Here is an 18,185-nt window from a genome sequence, read left to right on the forward strand (position 1 = left end):
GCTATTTGCTTTCAATGCCACTGTCTCATAAACACAAGTAAACTCTCTGGGTGACTGCTTGTGAGTAGTTCAGCTGGAGCGGATCAGACACAGCAGTGCTGCTGTTTTCAAAGCCCTCTGTGTCACTGCAAGACTGAGAATAGTGCACCAACAAAGTCAAAGTCATGTGTGCAGCATCCTGTGTCCACAGGATGGACCAAATAAAGACCAACACAAGCTGTGCAGCAACAGATCAGCTACTCTCTCTGACTTTACATGTACAAGGTGGACCAACAAGGTGTGGCTCTCTAATAGAGTGAACAGTGGGTGGACACAGTGTTTAAAAGCTCAAGCAACACTGATTTACTCACTTATATATGCTCTCTCTCTCTCTCTGCTCATGTGTAAGTATATTTAATGTCTTTTCCTAAGGAAGTACTGCAGCAGAGAGAATGTGAAGCTAAAATCATAGAGGTGTTGTCAGCGAGAGGCACCATCAGGAGACCAGGGCAAAACAAAGGCTTTGAAAAGTGAGCATGTCACCATGTGTCAGAATGGCCTTAAAATAGTTGATTAATGGAACAAGTTCCAAATCAGAATGCTTGTATTTTGGTGCATTCTTTCAGCACATTAGCAGCAGGATATGAGGGCGTGAGTTATTATCCAGATGGCTATCTTCAGCCATGCTGTGATTTTGTTTTTAAGTGCAGGAGACTGGACAAAACAAAACTGGCTAGCTTTTGCGTCATTATGACATGTGCATGCCTTTAAATTTTGAGATGCACATTTGAGCATATTTTTAGTGTCTGAAGATTGCTGCTATTTTATTGTACTGGCAATATGAAAGTAATGCAAACACGTAATAGCATGCTTATATTCTAAACATTAAACAAGTGGAAAAAAAACTGAAGAAGAAGAAGTAAACTTCTTTGGTAGAAACAATGTGTTTCTTTTTGCCAACCTATCACTCTAGCTCTAGTAGCTCCACTTGTTCCCGGATCAGTTTTTCAGACCCATGACAAATAAATATGGTAAATCTGAGAGACCACGAGATCATGTCCTGTATTCTCTTTGTAGGAAAGTGACCAGTACTGAATCTCATTAAGGCTACTGGCTTCTGACCAAGTGCTGCTCAAAAGAGAGTGAGAAGTAGAAAGAGAGAGATAGTGGTCAAAAGATTCAGGTCAGACCAGGGCGGTTGGCACACAGCCGGCCCAGATATGTAACGTTTAGTTGGAGACTGTTTTTAGCATCTTTCCCCTTCCTGAGCCCCTCTGAGATCCTCTCTCAAACAAGGATCTGAAATGAACACCTGTTCCACACGTCCCAGTGGAAGGACTCTGCTGATGGACAAATGTTCACTGCAGTTAACACACTGAAGAGAACTGAGTTCATAAAATCACACAGTTCATGCATATGAACTGCTGCCTATGGAATGGTCACAATTGCTTGGTTGCTAACGTTTAGCTATTTCCCTTGTACATATAACAGTAACAATACACTGCCAAAAGCACAAGGTTCTTCAATACAAACTACTAGTATTTACTATGTTTACACTTATTACATTGTTACAGATGACAGTATGTAGCATAGTGAAAAAAAACAATAATACAAATAATAATATTCATACAAATAACTAAAAGCACAATTCCAGCATAGCTACTACTCTGTATTGTCATGGTCACAATTATGCTAACAATGCTATTGGCTAAGGTGAGGATAAACAACGATTGTTTGCATGTTTCACTGGACAAGCATGGTGCTAACAGTCAACAGTTGCTCTAAATTAACATTTCTCTCTCAACTGACAAATGAACAGCTTGAATGAATGAAAAATTGAGGACTAACACACTAAAACGATTATGATTAACAGAGTGTACAGTAAAGAATACAATCTGTGAGATTCTGCGTTTGTTTTAATCACGACATACAATCAAATCAAACCAAATCATGTGAGCACAGAGATGCTTGAAATAAAACACTTGGATAAACCAACTGGATCTAACTGAACTTTAGAATATATCATCATATCTGTTCTGCACTATAAAACCAACGTATTATTTTGAAAAGGACATTGTTTATTATATTTCATTGAAATGCTGCAAAAAAAAATTTCAAGGAGGGTTTTATTTTAATTATAGTACCGTGTTCATAAATATATGTAAAACAAGCCTACTAATTAATGAACCGAAAATATAATCAGCAGAGTAATTGATTCTAAACACAGCTGTAGCATCCTAGCAACAATTCTGGTGAAAAATGTGCTAACTGTTGTTGCTAAAATTAAGATGTTTTTCCCATTTTACAGATGAAGGCGTGCCATGTCAGAAACTACATACAATGCCTTTTATTATTAATTATCGGCTGCACAACATTTTGGTGCGTGACGATTTATAACCTGGTCTCACACCTATTTGTTATTTAGCCCCTATAGCACATATAGTTGGGAGACCATTTTGTGGTTTAGGCATACATTTCATTAGTCTAATAAACAATGCTACAATAAAACAAGCAAACAAACAATCAGCTCAAATCCACACAAAACAAACACATATTCTGGCTGACATCACAAAACTACAATAAACCTGAATCCATTTCCTTTTCCAGTAGTGCTAGGTTTCCTCAAAAAGCTGAGAGCACTTTTGAGCATGTGCCAGCTCCCTTATAAGCGAGTACCATGTACCGTACAGTACGACACAGTTAACAACAGCCAGGGTCAAGCGAGTCAGCCTCGCTGGCATGCCCCAAGCTTTGATTTAGGAGTTAATCTCCAGAGCACTTGATTTCACAGAGTCATTTATCTAGACTCTTAATCAAACTCTCAGGGGAGTAGAATAACCACACTCTGGCTACCAACACGGGAAAATCACCGCCTTTTTTGCACAACTTACAGCACAAAATCATGAGAGAAAGGCATGATAAACAGAGGCATGGTAAACATGATAAACACAGATCACAAATAGTGACAAGGAATTTTAAGCCATCACAAAGCCATGTGAACACTGCAATATAATCTGCATATCGCTATTCATTAGCTTTAGTTTAGTCATTTAAAATGTTTCAACTACAGAAAAAAAGGGTAAATATTATATACATATTGCATTTTTTTACAGTGTGGCCAAAATATAGGTACAACGATGTGTCAGGCAGGCGTTCCATTGAAGAAAAACAGGCACAAAAAAAAATTAATATAATCTTGTGTCTACACATAAAGAACAGCACTTCTCAGAATCACCTGATGTCCAAATTTGCTCTTATCAAAAGATTAGATTTTTCATAACCTGTCAAAAAAATTGTGTGTTAAATAACAATGTAGACTTGTCATGAACACAGCTTCAACAGCTTGGTGGAACATCAATGACTTTGCAGGAGATTTACTCCTTTTAGTTCATTCATTTCTACAGCTTTTACTAATCCATATCTGAACACACCTGGACTTGAGGCACTGAGCTGGGGTTTATCACAGACTCTGACCCATCAGAAAGTCTTCAAAAAGCAGTAGTTAATCAGTGGTCCTTCTGAGGCCTGTGGCAGACTTTCCTCAGGAGGTTTTGGCGGCATCCGACGCTGGCAGGTAACAGACACGTCGGTTGCCAAACAAGCAGAAGTGCTGACAAGAGTCCTGTGCGGGCATGCACCACCACTGGATTTATCCGGAAACTGAAGCCAGGCTCTACACACTACTGAAGAGCGAGGAAAGAGACGCTTAACACAGATGAGTCCCTTGGCGGTGGTATTAAAATATAAAATGTTTTAAGTGTTCCACTTAAAAACCACAACCTCCAAAATCATTTATCTTTTCAGGGCAAATGTGTTAATCCAACTGGCTATTTCTACAATGTTTTTAAAGCTTTTCATTAGTCCATCATTCTGAGGACATTGATTATAAGATACACAGATTTCAAGAATATAAAGAGAAAAAGAAACACACACACACTCACACTTATAAACCCCTTACTATGCGTTAGCCTGCCATGTGCCCTGTAGCCTCTAACTAACAGGTGCCAACTTGTATGAAGTTGCCGTCCTATGGACCAAAACAGTAACTCCAAAACCCCAACATCACCTATTATTACTGTATTAGGAGAGAAACTTGGACAAAATACAAGGACCGAAGTTGCAAAAAAAAAAAAAAACACGATTTATTAGAAGGCTTGTTTACATATTGTTTTCTGAAAAAACTAAAATATGTATTTTAAAGCCATTATCACAATGAAGATTATAATACGCACAAGAAATAGTTGGGCTGGTCCTAATATGAATAACATAGTACTATATGATATAGTTAGGCATTATATTATGATTAGATTCTGTTATCTTTATTAGTAATAAACTTTAGGGTGAAATTTTTGAAAGGTATTATCTCATGTAGGGTCTTTAATGGATGTGGCCTAGTTGGGACTCTATCTGTGTTTTGATGGTACTTGCTCCCCTATGATATCAAGGATGGTGGTGTCTTTATCAGTGAGGTGGTGAGTGAGATCAGGTGTCGGATCTGGTTTCAATGAAGTCCTGTTAGGGGCGCCTCAGCACAGATGTGGCTAATGGGGGTCCCACAGTGAAATGTGCACTACAGCAGCAACCGGGCAGACTACACACACACACACACACACACACACACACACACTGCTAATAGGAAGATATTGAACTCTATAGTTAATATGTGATTATTTGTCCAGCTGTCAGATCACAACTGTTCTTCAAAAGATCAATCTGCTCATAAGCTCTTCTGTGAATAGCAACATGTGTTAACCAGCTCATTGAGGCAGGGCAGTTTTGCCCCTGGCTGCAGTACTCCACTGAATATGCTTGACACTTTACAATGTAAACTTCTTTCTGTCAAATTAAGCACTAATCAGGCAGAAGTTAGTTAAATAAAATAATAATTTAATGTGAAGTAACAGTCCCAACGATTAAAGTCCATATCTACTATTCTCCAACATATGAACAAATGTATATCATCACTCTCCAAAAAATCCCATTGTTCCCATTTTTCTCATTTTCATTTTTCTACCTCATTTGAACACAAACTGTTTTTAAGATGGTGTGATGTTCAAGACCGAAAAAACAAAACTTAAAATAAAATATTTTGTACATCAAAATTAAGAATGGGGCGTCACGGTGGTGCAGCAGGTAGTGTCGCAGTCACACAGCTCCAGGGACCTGGAGGTTGTGAGTTCGATTCCTGCTCCGGGTGACTGTCTGTGAGGAGTTTGGTGTGTTCTCCCTGTGTCTGTGTGGGTTTCCTCCGGGTGCTCTGGTTTCCTCCCACAGTCCAAAAACACACGTTGGTAGGTGGATTGGCGACTCAAAAGTGTCCGTAGGCGTGTCTGTGTTGCCCTGTGAAGGACTGGCGCCCCCTCCAGGGTGTATTCCCACCTTGCGCCCAATGATTCCAGGTAGGCTCTGGACCAACCACGACTCTGAACTGGATAAGCGGTTACAGATAATGAATGAATGAATGAATGAATGAAAATTAAGAATGCATTTTCCTTCTTTTTTTTAAATTACAATATTGGAGATTTGGATTTTTTTTATAGACACTGATATTTATATCAGGATATAAGGCTTGCTGAATTTTTCTGTCTGTGGGCTGAGTTTAATTTATTTATTTTCATTAATAATTTATTAACCAACTGTTACTCAAACTCATATGTAAACAGTACAACATTAAGCCGTCTGGTTTAGTCTCTCCTTCTCTTTGTCCCTCTCCCTCTTTCAGGTGTTGACAATTCTCCCTTCATCTCCTAACACTGGTCCCAGGGGACGATAGGCTTGCTGGTGCCATGGCAACACACTTGATCCCCACAGCCCGCGACAAAGAGGGAAAAGGAAGAGATCAGAAGGTGGCACAGAGAGAGAGAGAGAGAGAGAGAGAGAGAGAGAGAGAGACATCAGTCTATTGAGATTTATATGTTTTATACCCACTAGGAGACCACTAGGACTATTCTAATTCTTACAAACAAACCAACATACAAACAAACAAATAAATAAGGTCATAATGAGACATGTTTTTCCTTTTTTCCATTTTCAAGCTGGGAAAATTTCACAATCCCATCATTTGGCTTGGTGGTTAGCACGTTCGCCTCCCAGCGCTGGGATCTTGGGTTCAAGTCCCATCTGGGTGGAGTTTCCATGTTCTCCCCGTGTCTGCGTGGGTTTCCTCCGGGGGCTCCGGTTTCCTCCCACAGTCCAAAAACATGGAGGGTAGGTGAATTGGCTTCTCTAATAACTGTCCTGGTGTGTGAATGAATGTCTGTATGTGTGAGCCCAGATATGGATTGGCGCTCTGTCCTGGGTTGTGCCCGATGCAGTCCTCCAGGTGGACGGTCGTTTCTGGTTGAGAGTATGCTGTGCGCGTTTGGCTGCCGCTTCTCGCCAGTGTGTGTGTGTGTGAATTGAGCGTTCTGAGCAGTGTAGATTGTAAAGCGTCCTTGGGTGTCTAGAAAGGCGCTATATAAGTGTAACGATAATAATAATAATAATAATAATAATGTTCACAATCATATAAATACAGCACGTTTACCAATAAGTTGACTTGCTTTTAAGGGTTTTAAGAGCTGTCCAATTCATACATTTCAAAATTAATTTGACTGGATTTAGTTATGTTGCAGTGTCCAAGCTACAAAATTTTTCTAAGAGCTAGTCACTGCATGCTTATTACTTCAGGCAAGGCCAAATCACTGTGTCTAATTGAAATCCTGTTACAATCTTGGATTAATTCTAGCAGTCCAAAAAGAGCAGTAAATCTCAAACAATTCAGCACTTGAGACAAACGTCTAAGATCCAGTTCCTGACAGGTAATAGATAGCCAGAATCTAATGCTTCAGGAAAAGTGTTAATGACGGAGATCAGGAATAGTACACAGTTTTCTTGTTATTGGTTAAAAACTCAGCACCATTTTTGATCCTCGCAAGTTCTTACACGAGAGCATACTGTAGCGGCTGTGAAGTTCAGTTGTTTTGCCTAGAGGCTGGGCTCAGGTTTCTGAAAACTTTTCTGATTTGACACTTACAGTTGTGCGGAAGCCTCAACTTTGAGACTAACTGCCTTAAGACAGTCGAAACTGACAAGCCAAAATATACTTTTACACCTATTCACTCTGTCAGTCAGCAGAAAGGCAATTTTGTTGTGTGAGATTAGAGGGAAAGAGCAATAATAGATTTCTAAGAGGTTTGTGCACAAAACAGGAGAATAGAAAACAGCAAAACCACGCTATGACATTTCATACTGTTAAAGCAACAGTTGTGTAAAATAAATTTTCCATCTCCCCATCCATTATCTGTAACCGCTTATCCAGTTCAGGGTCACGGTGGGTCCAGAGCCTACCTGGAATCATTGGGCACAAGGCGGGAATACACCCTGGAGGGGGCACCAGTCCTTCACAGGGCAACGCATACACATTCACTCACACCCTCCCACCTACTGACACTTTTGAGTCGCCAATCCACCTACCAACCGGAGCACCAGGAGGAAACCCACGCGGACACGGGGAGAACACACCAACCTCCACAAAAACAATTTTCAAATTATTTAAAAGATACTATACACACACTCACACACACACACACACACACACACACACACACACACACACACACACGCACACACACACACACACACACACACACAACTTCATTTTAAGTTAGACCATTTCTTATTTAGCTTTAAAATTTTGCACTAAAATCTTGTAGCTCCAGGACAAAACTACAAAAGCAAACATCAGACATCAAACATGCCATGACTTAAACAGGCAAATCAAATGGATTTTCCCCCAAACTTTTCCTTTAAGAAACAATACTGAAACATACAATTGTATGAATGCTTGCCAAGTATCTGGTGAATTTTTAAATGTGTGTTGTTATTTTGGAAGAAGTGGGGAGAGGCTTGCTGTAGGAAGTGCACAGCGAAGGCACAGAATTCCAACAGAGCTATTTTCATAATAAAGGAAGCAGTGAATGAGAGCGTAATTTTTGTTTGGGTTAAAGTGAGGAAATGCACCTCGCTCTCACTGTTGTTCTCTGTCTTTGTTTCTCAAAAACTAAATAATATCTCAGTGTGTCCAAGTTTATGAAAACCTTTGAATCTATATTAATTAAAAACTTAATTTAGTGACTCTACACAATTTTGGAAGGAAATGTTTGCATGTTTCTTTGTGAGAATGGCACCTCTCTCAGATTATGTCGCAATGGTGTCGTCCCCCAAAGCCTTTTAATGCAAAGTTCAAACAGCATTACCTCACCCTCCCTGTGGCAGTGTAAACCTAGAGCAGTGAATAATTAAAAGGAACCTGCCTGGCCCCTTACACACACACACACACACACACACACACATACACACACCACACACACACACACACATACACACACACAGACAACCTAGGGGCATACACCTAGCTCAGTGTTGTTCCCTACCCCACAGGACAAGAGCCACACTTTCAGCGCTATATGTTACAGAGAGTCTGTCTCAATAACATGTCCCATTTATCATGCTCGGCCATGTTCCAGAGAGATGCAGATGGACAGTAGCTTTTGTCTTCTTCTGTTCTTTTAATGTGCCAAACAACCTGGAAGCAGGGATAAAGGCTACACAGCCCTCTCCAGTTTCACCTGGTGTCCACTTCACTTTGGCTTACCTCACCTACAAACAGACACTTCACCTGACAAGTTCCTCTGCACCAGGCCAGCAAAGCTAACATTAATATAACCTGGGCCAGAATAACTAGCATTAATACCAGGACCAGCAAAGCTAACATTAAGCCCAGAGCCAGCAAATTCAATGCTAATACCAGGGCTAGCAAGGCTAACGCTAACATCAGGGCCAGAAAAGTTCATGCTAATTCAAGAGCCAGTAAAGCTAACAAGAGCAATCAATGCTAACATTATTGCAGAGATGTAACAAGGGAGGGGACAAGTTGCTTGTTTGAAACATAGATGGGAATATTTACTCTAAATATAGTGTGTGTATATATAGTCAATTATTTTTGTTGTTTGTTGTTATTTGAGCCAAATACTACAAACTATGCTCCATGTTAGGTTTAACCAGTGATTTTGAGTTTTGTTTTTGACTCCGGAGCGCACCCGGAATCACTAGGTGCATGGCAGGAACACACCCTGGAGGGGGCACAAATCTTTCACAGGGCAACAGACAGTCCTCACAGACAGTCACCTGGAGCAGGGATTGAACCCGTAACCTCAGAATCCTGGAGATGTGTGACAGTAACACTACCTGTTGTGCCACTGTGCTGCCCAGTAAGTTCACCAATCAATAAATTACATTAACTCTGTGATGAATGCACAAACAAACCCCCTAAAAACAAAAAAGTGTGCCATGGATAACTAGATGATTGCCTCTTAACGAAGTAAACAGAGAACCACTAACAATTCTGCAGATAAAGCCCAAGCATGGGACCTATGTTCTCTCAGGTCAGGTGACCCAGGCCCACTTTAGCAAGGGGTTTAGTCATGCTATTTGTAGTGTCAGGAATCTCTCATTCATAGACAGTGACAAAGTCTGTCGTCTGTACTTGAAGGAGAAAATGAGAGAAGAATGAAGGAACTATATGGGGGCTTACTGATAGTAGCATATAAGACATTAGCAAGGTCATCTGTCTTCAAAAAAGCTGGAAACATCTTTAACAGCGCAAGTGGACACTGCATACAGGACCTTTTTTACAGGACATCTTTTCATTGATTTATTTTTTATTTTTTATAACTGCTTCCTCAAGTTCAGGATCATTTTGGTTCAATGGATCACTGGATGCAAGGCAGGAGCCCACACTGAACAGGAAATCAGTCCAAAATAGGGCATCATACACTCACACTTTTGAAAAAGCATTCCACCTACCAACATGTGTTTTTGGATTGTAGGGAGGAACCAGATCACCAGGAGGAAACCCACACAAAAATGTGAGCAACCCACCACTACCCACAGAAAAAATGACCTGAAGTGGGGATTGAACAACCAGAACACTGGAGTTGTGTGACAGCAATTTAGACTGCTGCCCTGGACACCTGGTCATCCAAAAAATATTCTTTTAAGGTTGCTTGCACCTTTGGTGCAGTAGCACCTTATACAGGGAAGGCTTTACATTAGATGATGGAAAATGTGTATGAGGATTTGATTGAATTCAGCCATTACAGCATTAGTGAGGTCAGGTACGGATGTTTGATTATTAGTTCTGGATCCAAATGTACACTGTAACTCAATCCTAAGGAACTCCATCACTCCCAAGAACAAATTTCCAGTGCTTAGTTCATGAGGGCTTTATATCCCTCTATCATATACTTGGCTTTGACCATGGTGAACTTAAGCTCATGTACAGCTGCTCCATGATTTTATGCTTTTCTGTGTAGATTCTATGATTGTGACCATAATATGGCTGAATTTCATAATTATTAAAGGCGTCCAAAATCTTTCAGACAAACAGTGAAGTTGAGACGAATTAGTGAGCTGATCTTTCACACCAGGATTAACCCAAGATGACAGAACAGCTTTGAGAGTAATCCTTCCAACATAAATAATCTGCAATAGACTCTATGCCTCTCTTTCTCTGTCTCTCTATGGATGGTTGCATAATGAGTAGGTAAACTAGCCTCAGCTACTTGGCCCTGGGGCTGTTTAGATACCAGTCTCGATGATTCCAGGGAAATGGAGGATTACCCGATAGCTGACTGATTTGTGTCTAACCAGGGCTTTCCACCAGCACTCATGTTTCATTAGGCAAAACACATAGCGCAAATGATATAGTGAAACAGTGAGTTTTTAACTCTTTATCACTTGTGGTCATATATGACGTCGCTGTGTTGCAAATAATTTTGAAATTCTATAAAATATAACATTTTCATTACCTACTGAAAGTTCTATTGCGTTGTCCTCATCATACAAAATGTAGTTAGTACATAATTGGGAATGAAGCAGAACTTGTTGTGAACATCTACAATGCTGATTTAAAATGTCAGTTACAAACAAAACAATAAACTCTGCAGAGTAAATTTGATGCTGGGGATTTTGCTGAGCTTGAGTCATATTACAAGACACACCTACAGGTTACTGAGGTCATAGAAACTCCTAAGTGTATGCGGATAAATGTGTGGCAGAATATATATATTTTTTAAAAACTGACAAGGCAAGATCAAGGGAGCAGGTTTTTTTGGCCCATGTTTATTGGTCAATGAACATAAGGAAATTTTAAAACAATATGAAAGAAGGTGAAAAACAATTACCAAAATAAACTATGTTCTGACAGCGACATTTTATAAATAAGATACACATGACATGTTATATATCAATCTACAAAACAATAATCTGTCCCTGCAAAGTTCGGTGTGTGTGTGAGAGAGTGTGCTGGCAGATTTGACATCACATTTCCTTCCCATCAAAGGTGTGGCATGTCCTAAGTCTGTCCAAACTAATGCAGATTGATTTGTAAAATATATTTAAGCCATTCACAGCTTTTCAAGAAATCATAAAGGCTGTAATAAACACTAAAGCAAAGGGTTGTTTATAATACAAGTGCACAATGTTTTTTTTTTAGAAAATCCTTTTAAATACCATAGAGAAATTAGATTTTTCAATGAGTTTACTTAAGCAAAAATGAAACCATCCTAACCATCCATTCATTTATATTCTGTAATTGTTCCATCCTGATCAGTGTCACCTATGAATACAAAGCCTACACAGAATCTAAATATGTAAATTTTTTAATGAAACTGTTCTAAATCTTTTAAAATTATCTAAGTTTATCATTGGATCGGATCATATTCCTTTTCTCTAAATATGGTGTATTGGTCAGTCCTGTACCACCTCTCTTTGAACCATACATACCCACCCTGACCCTCAAAATTAAGAGCCAGAGCCTAAAGCCACCGAGCTTCTCTATGACGGCAGATGATATTCCAAACACTTTTAAAAAGTGTTTGTTCCAAATGTCACCTGAACACTGCTGGCAGAGGAATGTGTCACTGGAGAAATGTTCCAGCAGCTTACAGAGGCCCTGCACATTGCTTTCAAGAGGTTTTAAAGAGACCCGCTGCAATTCAAACCCCACGTCGCCTACAAAAAACACACCTGTGCTTCAGCCTCTCTCTTCCTTCTCTCTCACTCTCTCTTTCTCTCTCTCTCTCTCTCTCCATCTACTGTTTCCTCACTTAACATGTTTGTGTGAGTCATTTTTTTTAAAACCCATAGCTGTAAATCTTGCACCTCCATTCAATTCAAACAGAGTTCTTCAGGCACCAACTCAATGCACAGGGAAATCTCTAATTTCACCACACGTCGATTCATCACTCCGAAGAACACAGTCCCACTGCAACACAACTCACTCCATGACGGCTTTATACACATTTAGCACATGACTGGCATTGAGTTCTTTCAAAACATTGCAAATTTAAAACCTACACTTGGAAAGAGACTGAAAGCAGCTAAAGTTTCAACCAGTCACATATTTTATTAATTACTCACTATTAATATTTTAGCACAGTACAGAGTGTGAAAAGATATTTTAGTTCAGCTATCCTTTCAGACATTTTTAGACAACGATTAAGTGTAATTTCAAAACACCAGTTACCCTTTACACTGTGTGAAAGTGTCATAGCGAATGGACCGATATAAGTGGTCCTTAATGGACTGGGACACAACCTTACATTGAAAGATAAGAACATAGATTTTTCTTCTTCTCTTAAAAGTTACCATTCTGTAACTATGAGTTTTATCCACCATTAGTATGCTATGTAATAGGCAAGTCATTGGCTTTCCACAATAACCCCTATAACATATATTCATTATACAACTCTACAATGTTGATAAAGATCTAAGTGTACTGTAAGTGTTCTTTTCTCTTGTTCAGCAGGAAGGTATTTCTCAAGATAACAATCTTGGAGCACAAAGAAAGAATTCTGTACAGAAACTGATAATAAGCATACACGACAATAAAATTACATATAGTCCATTTAATTATCCTATTATTAGTGCCTTGTTTTATAAAGACGCTGATCTTAACTTGCAATCCATAAATCCAGATTTTTTATTCTTTAAATATTTTACCAAGTCTTCATTCTTCTAATATAATTCTAACAGAAACCACATGTCTAGACCCACAGACAAAAATGTGGACCTAATATTTAGAACCCTCTTGAACTAGGACTGATCTAGGATTCTTCATAGGATTATTTCTACACTGCATAAATCAAATCTCAGGAACACAAGTTAACCCCAAGGACAGTGCTAATAGCCCCTGTGGACCAGTGGGATGCAGAGGGAGACAGAGGTAGAGCTAAACTTGTCTTACAGGACAGTAAAACTACTGTACCTCCTTATGGGTCAGCTCCAGCCAGGCTGTATAGAGCGGGACACGCAGCACCCCACTGGCGTCCAGCAGGTGCAGGCTGTCCTGGGTAGACCAGAGAGAAAGCCTAAATTAGAGTGGAGCAGCCCTCTTTCCTTCTTTTTCCTCTCACAGGTGTGTGTGTTAATGTCTGTTTGAAAATGGGTGGAGGAACCCATCTTTAAAATACCTACTAAGTCTGTAGTAAAATCAGACACAGCTGTCAGGTACCAATGTTATAACACCAGTTAAACTGTTTAACAGCAGCCTCTGTGTTGATAACCTCTGGACTCAAGGTCAACAGAAGGCTTACAAGTGAAGAAGTGCAGACGTCCTTCATTAAACACAGGTCTGATGAAGATCATTTCAACTGAGTCAAGGATTATCCTTAATCTCAAATGATGGTGTACAGTGATGGACTGATGTATAATATCATGACCAGTGGTGACAACTGCCAAACAGAGACTTTAAAGATTAATGTGGATACATCAATATAGGCTGATGCCAATGTCACATGTTTTTTTTTATGTGCAAACAGTACATGAAAAATATTTTTGACGTTAAGGTATTTATAAATACATTGTCCCTCTTCATTTTAACCCTTAGAGTTGCTAAATCTTGTGACGGTTTCAACAGGTTTACTGTGGCATATAAAGGCAAAATCAGAATTATGCAAAAACTAACAGCCTCTTAGGGAAAAGGCTTTACACTAGATATTTCTGTTAGATTTATTATGGTCTTTCAAATGTATTAAAAATATTTAAAAACAATGTTGTGTCAAATGTCAATAACACCAGAGCGAATCTCGTTTTCTCCAGAAGACTCCTCTTAAGCACTCGTCTCCCTCCCAGAGACATGACATCCACTTCCTTCCACAGAAAAGTTAAAAAAACTCAAACAAAAACTTCTTCACCTAAGAATATATCTCTCTCTCTTTGAGGCTTTCCTGTTTGTCTGAGCAGTCCTTAGGTTCCGATCATCCTACAGAGGAACCTCTCGGCTCAAATAAAGCAGGAATTCCAGACGTGAATTTCCTGCTCTTTTCATCACCATGTCTTCAATGGAACGACTGCTTTGCATGTGATGGCTCTAAACCGCCAACACAAAGGCTGTTGCCTAGTGCTAGCATTACTATGTCGTTGATCACGTGACCTCTGACCTCTCAGGGATAGGGCGGAGGCAGGGTTATTTCTCTAAAGGCCAAAGGAGGGTGAGCGGGGCCATTTCTATATGTTCACCTTCTGACCCCATAAATCAGCGGTGGGGCATTAAGACTGACTGGTCTACTCTGTCTTGATTTGAGTGCTCTTAAGCTCAGCAGAGCTGCAGAAGGCTGTAAAAGTACAGTCAGATTCCAGAGGAATCCACATGAATCCTAGTAGATATTTCTCAGGGCCTGAACTGGGTAAGAAGTAAGCTTCCAATGGTTTAATGGACTGCAGAAGCATGTATGAATTTGTGGTGAAAACACACATCTGACACACACATTATACAGATGCAGGTAATGTTTTTTTCTTTCTCATAGGGAAATATTTCTGTCAGAGAGATCATTTTTAAACCCCAACTAAATCTAAACATAAATGTACTGTACCAAAAACAACCAGGTTGAATTATATGTGAATGATTCACTGAATCACTTCTTAAATAATCCTAATGGGATTGAAGAGTTGTGAGGTCAGAAATTTGCACCCGTGCTCTGAATGGATTTTATGGTTCAGAAGAGTGGACCTGTTGATGCTGTTATTCTCCTGCTTGTGTGGTGTCTCTTCATGACAGTTACGTCACCTTTGCTCCTGACCATACAGGACAGACACTCTACCAGCTGCTGAACATTCTCTCACTAGCTCTTAGTCTGCAGAGTACAAATGAAAGACTGTGTGTGTGTGTGTGTGTGTGTGTGTGTGTGTGTGTGTGTGTGTGTGTGTGTGTCCAAACAATTTGGTGCTGTAAACCACCACCATAAAACCTGGCAGCTGCAGGCATGAACATAATCACAGCATTTTTTACATGCCTGTCAGAGTTTGATTGTGTGTGTAGGGTGGGCAGTTGCAGAGCAGGTCTAGAATGATCATTGCCTGTTTTTTATAATATCAAAAGGTATATGTTGCGTTTTGATTTGATTTGACTTTTGGCACAGCACCTACATTTCTGACTCAGTGCTTTATTCAGATATAAAGTGAATTATACAGTGCCCTAAACCACACTAGTAATTCTGTGTGACACAAATTAACATCTAGGTTTGGTTGGAGGGGGGTTGTGTGAAGTTGTGGAAATGTATTTACAGAAAAGCTGTGGGTTTCTATTGATGTTTGCTGTTTGTATATATTTGGATATATAATGGAATATTATTGAATTGCAGTGGTTTTGCAATGAATTATTTACATTTATCTCTGCATTGACAAGGTGCAATGCCACCTTTTTATTTCCGGTGTGAATACTGAAGTAAAATCTATTCAAGTAAAATCTATAACAAAATTCATATAATATTTTCTAAGTACAATGTGTGTGTGTTACATCTGGCTAGTGATCGGCACACTACACAGCCTAAAAATGAGAGAAATTTGTGTCCCATACCAGTTTCTATTTTTTTTTGGCTGATAAAAATACAATCAGCAAGAACAGCAACTCTGCCCAGACAGGCGGCATGAAAGACTACCATAGAGGCTGTTATGGCAACACCTCAATAAAACAAAACAGCTACGCTAACACAAACACACCGTAACCTACTTCATTTTCATACACAGGCGTCAATCAATCAATCAATAACAAATTTATTTGTATAGTGCTTTTTACAAGAGATGCTTTCACAAAGCAGTTTCACTTAAGTACGGTAGCAATAGAAAACTAACAACAACACGTGAACAATACAGAAACCCCAGGTGAGCAAGCCTAAGGCAACACTGGCATGGAAAAAGTCTCTAAAAGCTGGAGCAATTTGTTTTTTTGAAATGATCAATTCTAATTGTCTGGCCATCCCAATACCACATACCCAATACAATTTACTATGTGGCACAAAACCCAGTACAGAAAAGGCCAAGTTAACTTCTTAGCAAGATGTTATCATGCTCTATTAGGAATACTGTGACCTATTCCTGTGCTATTTTATATTAGCATGTCTGTACCCTCAGCTCTAACCTGTACAACCACATTTATGATGGCACAACCCTCCCAATTAAACCCAGTACAAGGGCACATTAGCGTCTTAGCAGGATGTAGCAGGCACTGCCATTGAAATGTGAGAGTACTTCATTGTCTCTGGCTCTAAGTATGACCCCTAACTTACGCATACTGGCAGCAGCATAATTGTCTTCAAGAAACATAAACCGAACACTAGGCCTTGTGTTAATAATCAAGCTTAGGAAAGAAGCTGATTCAGGAACGCGCTTCATCCTAACATGTTCATATCTGTGAGTTTGAAGAGGACTGAACACTGATCTAGAATCAGTAATAGAATCTGTGAAATACAAGCCAGTCACTAGTACACTGAAGGAAGAAGCTTGGCAAGCCCCAATGGCGTTCAGTGTTTAATATAGCGGGGTCAGAGGAAACAGGAATCAAAGGAAAGTAAAAAGAAGCTGCCATCTTTTGTGACTGAAGTATTAGGCTGTTCTCAATCTTTACATGAATGCACTGGCCTCCGGACAGAATATAGTCTTTCTTCTGATGTTTTTATGTAAGTAGGCAAGAGTAATCGAGCACTGGTTAAGTAACCATTTAGTCAGGGCTTAATTTGTAAATCCTGAGGTAAGGGAGAGTGAAATGGTCCAGCTAGTGTAAAGTATCCAGAACGTGTTTATGATCATGTGTTGTGAACACACAGAGTGTGGTGCTATACATGGATTGGGTGGGTTAAGTGGGTTATAGGGGATGATATTTTTCTGCATAAAAACACAGACATGCCGGATCCACATGAATAGGCTCCGGAGCGCATTCGGTCCACATATGAGAGGTGCCGGACCTTGTTGCAGCAGGATCCAGCTCAAACTAAGCACTGCATTAAATAAAATAATACTCACAAACAGCTTGCTTTGTGTTGTTTGAGAAGAAAATGTCTCACTGGCAAATGAAACATCGTGCTGGTTTGAATATAATACCTAACTTGTGATTACAGACTAAGGCACTTGATTTTCAATTGAGATACTATAAAAAATATGTTCTAGATGGTGATTGCATTCAACAGCTGTATTAATCTGAGCTCCATCATGCCAGAGAATGCACTCCCACTGTTCCACAACATAACGCTGGGGGCTTTAAACACTTGGCTATAGGCGTGGTGATGACTTTAGGCTTGTGCACGGCTGCTCTAGAACATCTTGTTCTATCGGCAATGCTTTTATAAGGCATGCACAACTGAGTCAGCAATGAGTGTGCACTTTAAAGTAGGCTCAAAAAGTCTTCCACTGATACAAACAGTGCTGGGAGATTATGAAAACCAACAGAAGCAAATATCTCGCACATGTCTTGGCTGAGAATGGATAGAAATAGAGCTGCAATCAGCCTCTTACCTTGTTGTAGTAGTGGAGCTGGACAGAGTGCCACTGGCCATCACTAACTCCACCAGTTATGAAAGGTGCTACAGTGGTTTTAGACTCTCCTGAAGGAATAAAGGGACAAAAATAATTAAAAAGGGCCAAGAACAAATAGCCTAAATCAAATAGCAAGCTAAGTCTAACAGGTGCAACTTAAATTAGCAGAATCCAGATATTACACAGGGACATGAAGTGCTTTTGCCTTTATTTAGATAAATACATAAACATATTTTTAAATGCTTATTTTCTTGCAAATAAAGTCCATTTTAATATTGGCCATTTTGCATTTGATTAATTGTCAAAATAATCAGCATATTGCTCAATTAAAATCATTAAAAATAACAGAACTAACT

At 39.5% G+C, this 18,185-nt stretch overlaps 1 protein-coding gene across 1 annotated transcript in view; it reads right to left on the minus strand.

Annotated features, from left to right (window-relative positions):
* The window catches only part of celsr1a (cadherin EGF LAG seven-pass G-type receptor 1a), a 101,952-nt gene that overhangs the window by 35,587 nt on the left and 48,180 nt on the right, over positions 1-18,185 (minus strand). Inside the window, exons 5-6 of the mRNA XM_066668933.1 lie at positions 17,809-17,897; positions 13,289-13,369 (exon numbers count right to left, since the gene is read on the minus strand). Coding sequence (XP_066525030.1) covers positions 13,289-13,369; positions 17,809-17,897 — 170 coding nt within the window. The remainder of the gene's footprint in view (positions 1-13,288; positions 13,370-17,808; positions 17,898-18,185) is intronic.

The sequence above is a fragment of the Hoplias malabaricus genome, chromosome 4 (assembly GCF_029633855.1).
Source record: "Hoplias malabaricus isolate fHopMal1 chromosome 4, fHopMal1.hap1, whole genome shotgun sequence".
Classification (NCBI taxonomy): domain Eukaryota; kingdom Metazoa; phylum Chordata; class Actinopteri; order Characiformes; family Erythrinidae; genus Hoplias; species Hoplias malabaricus.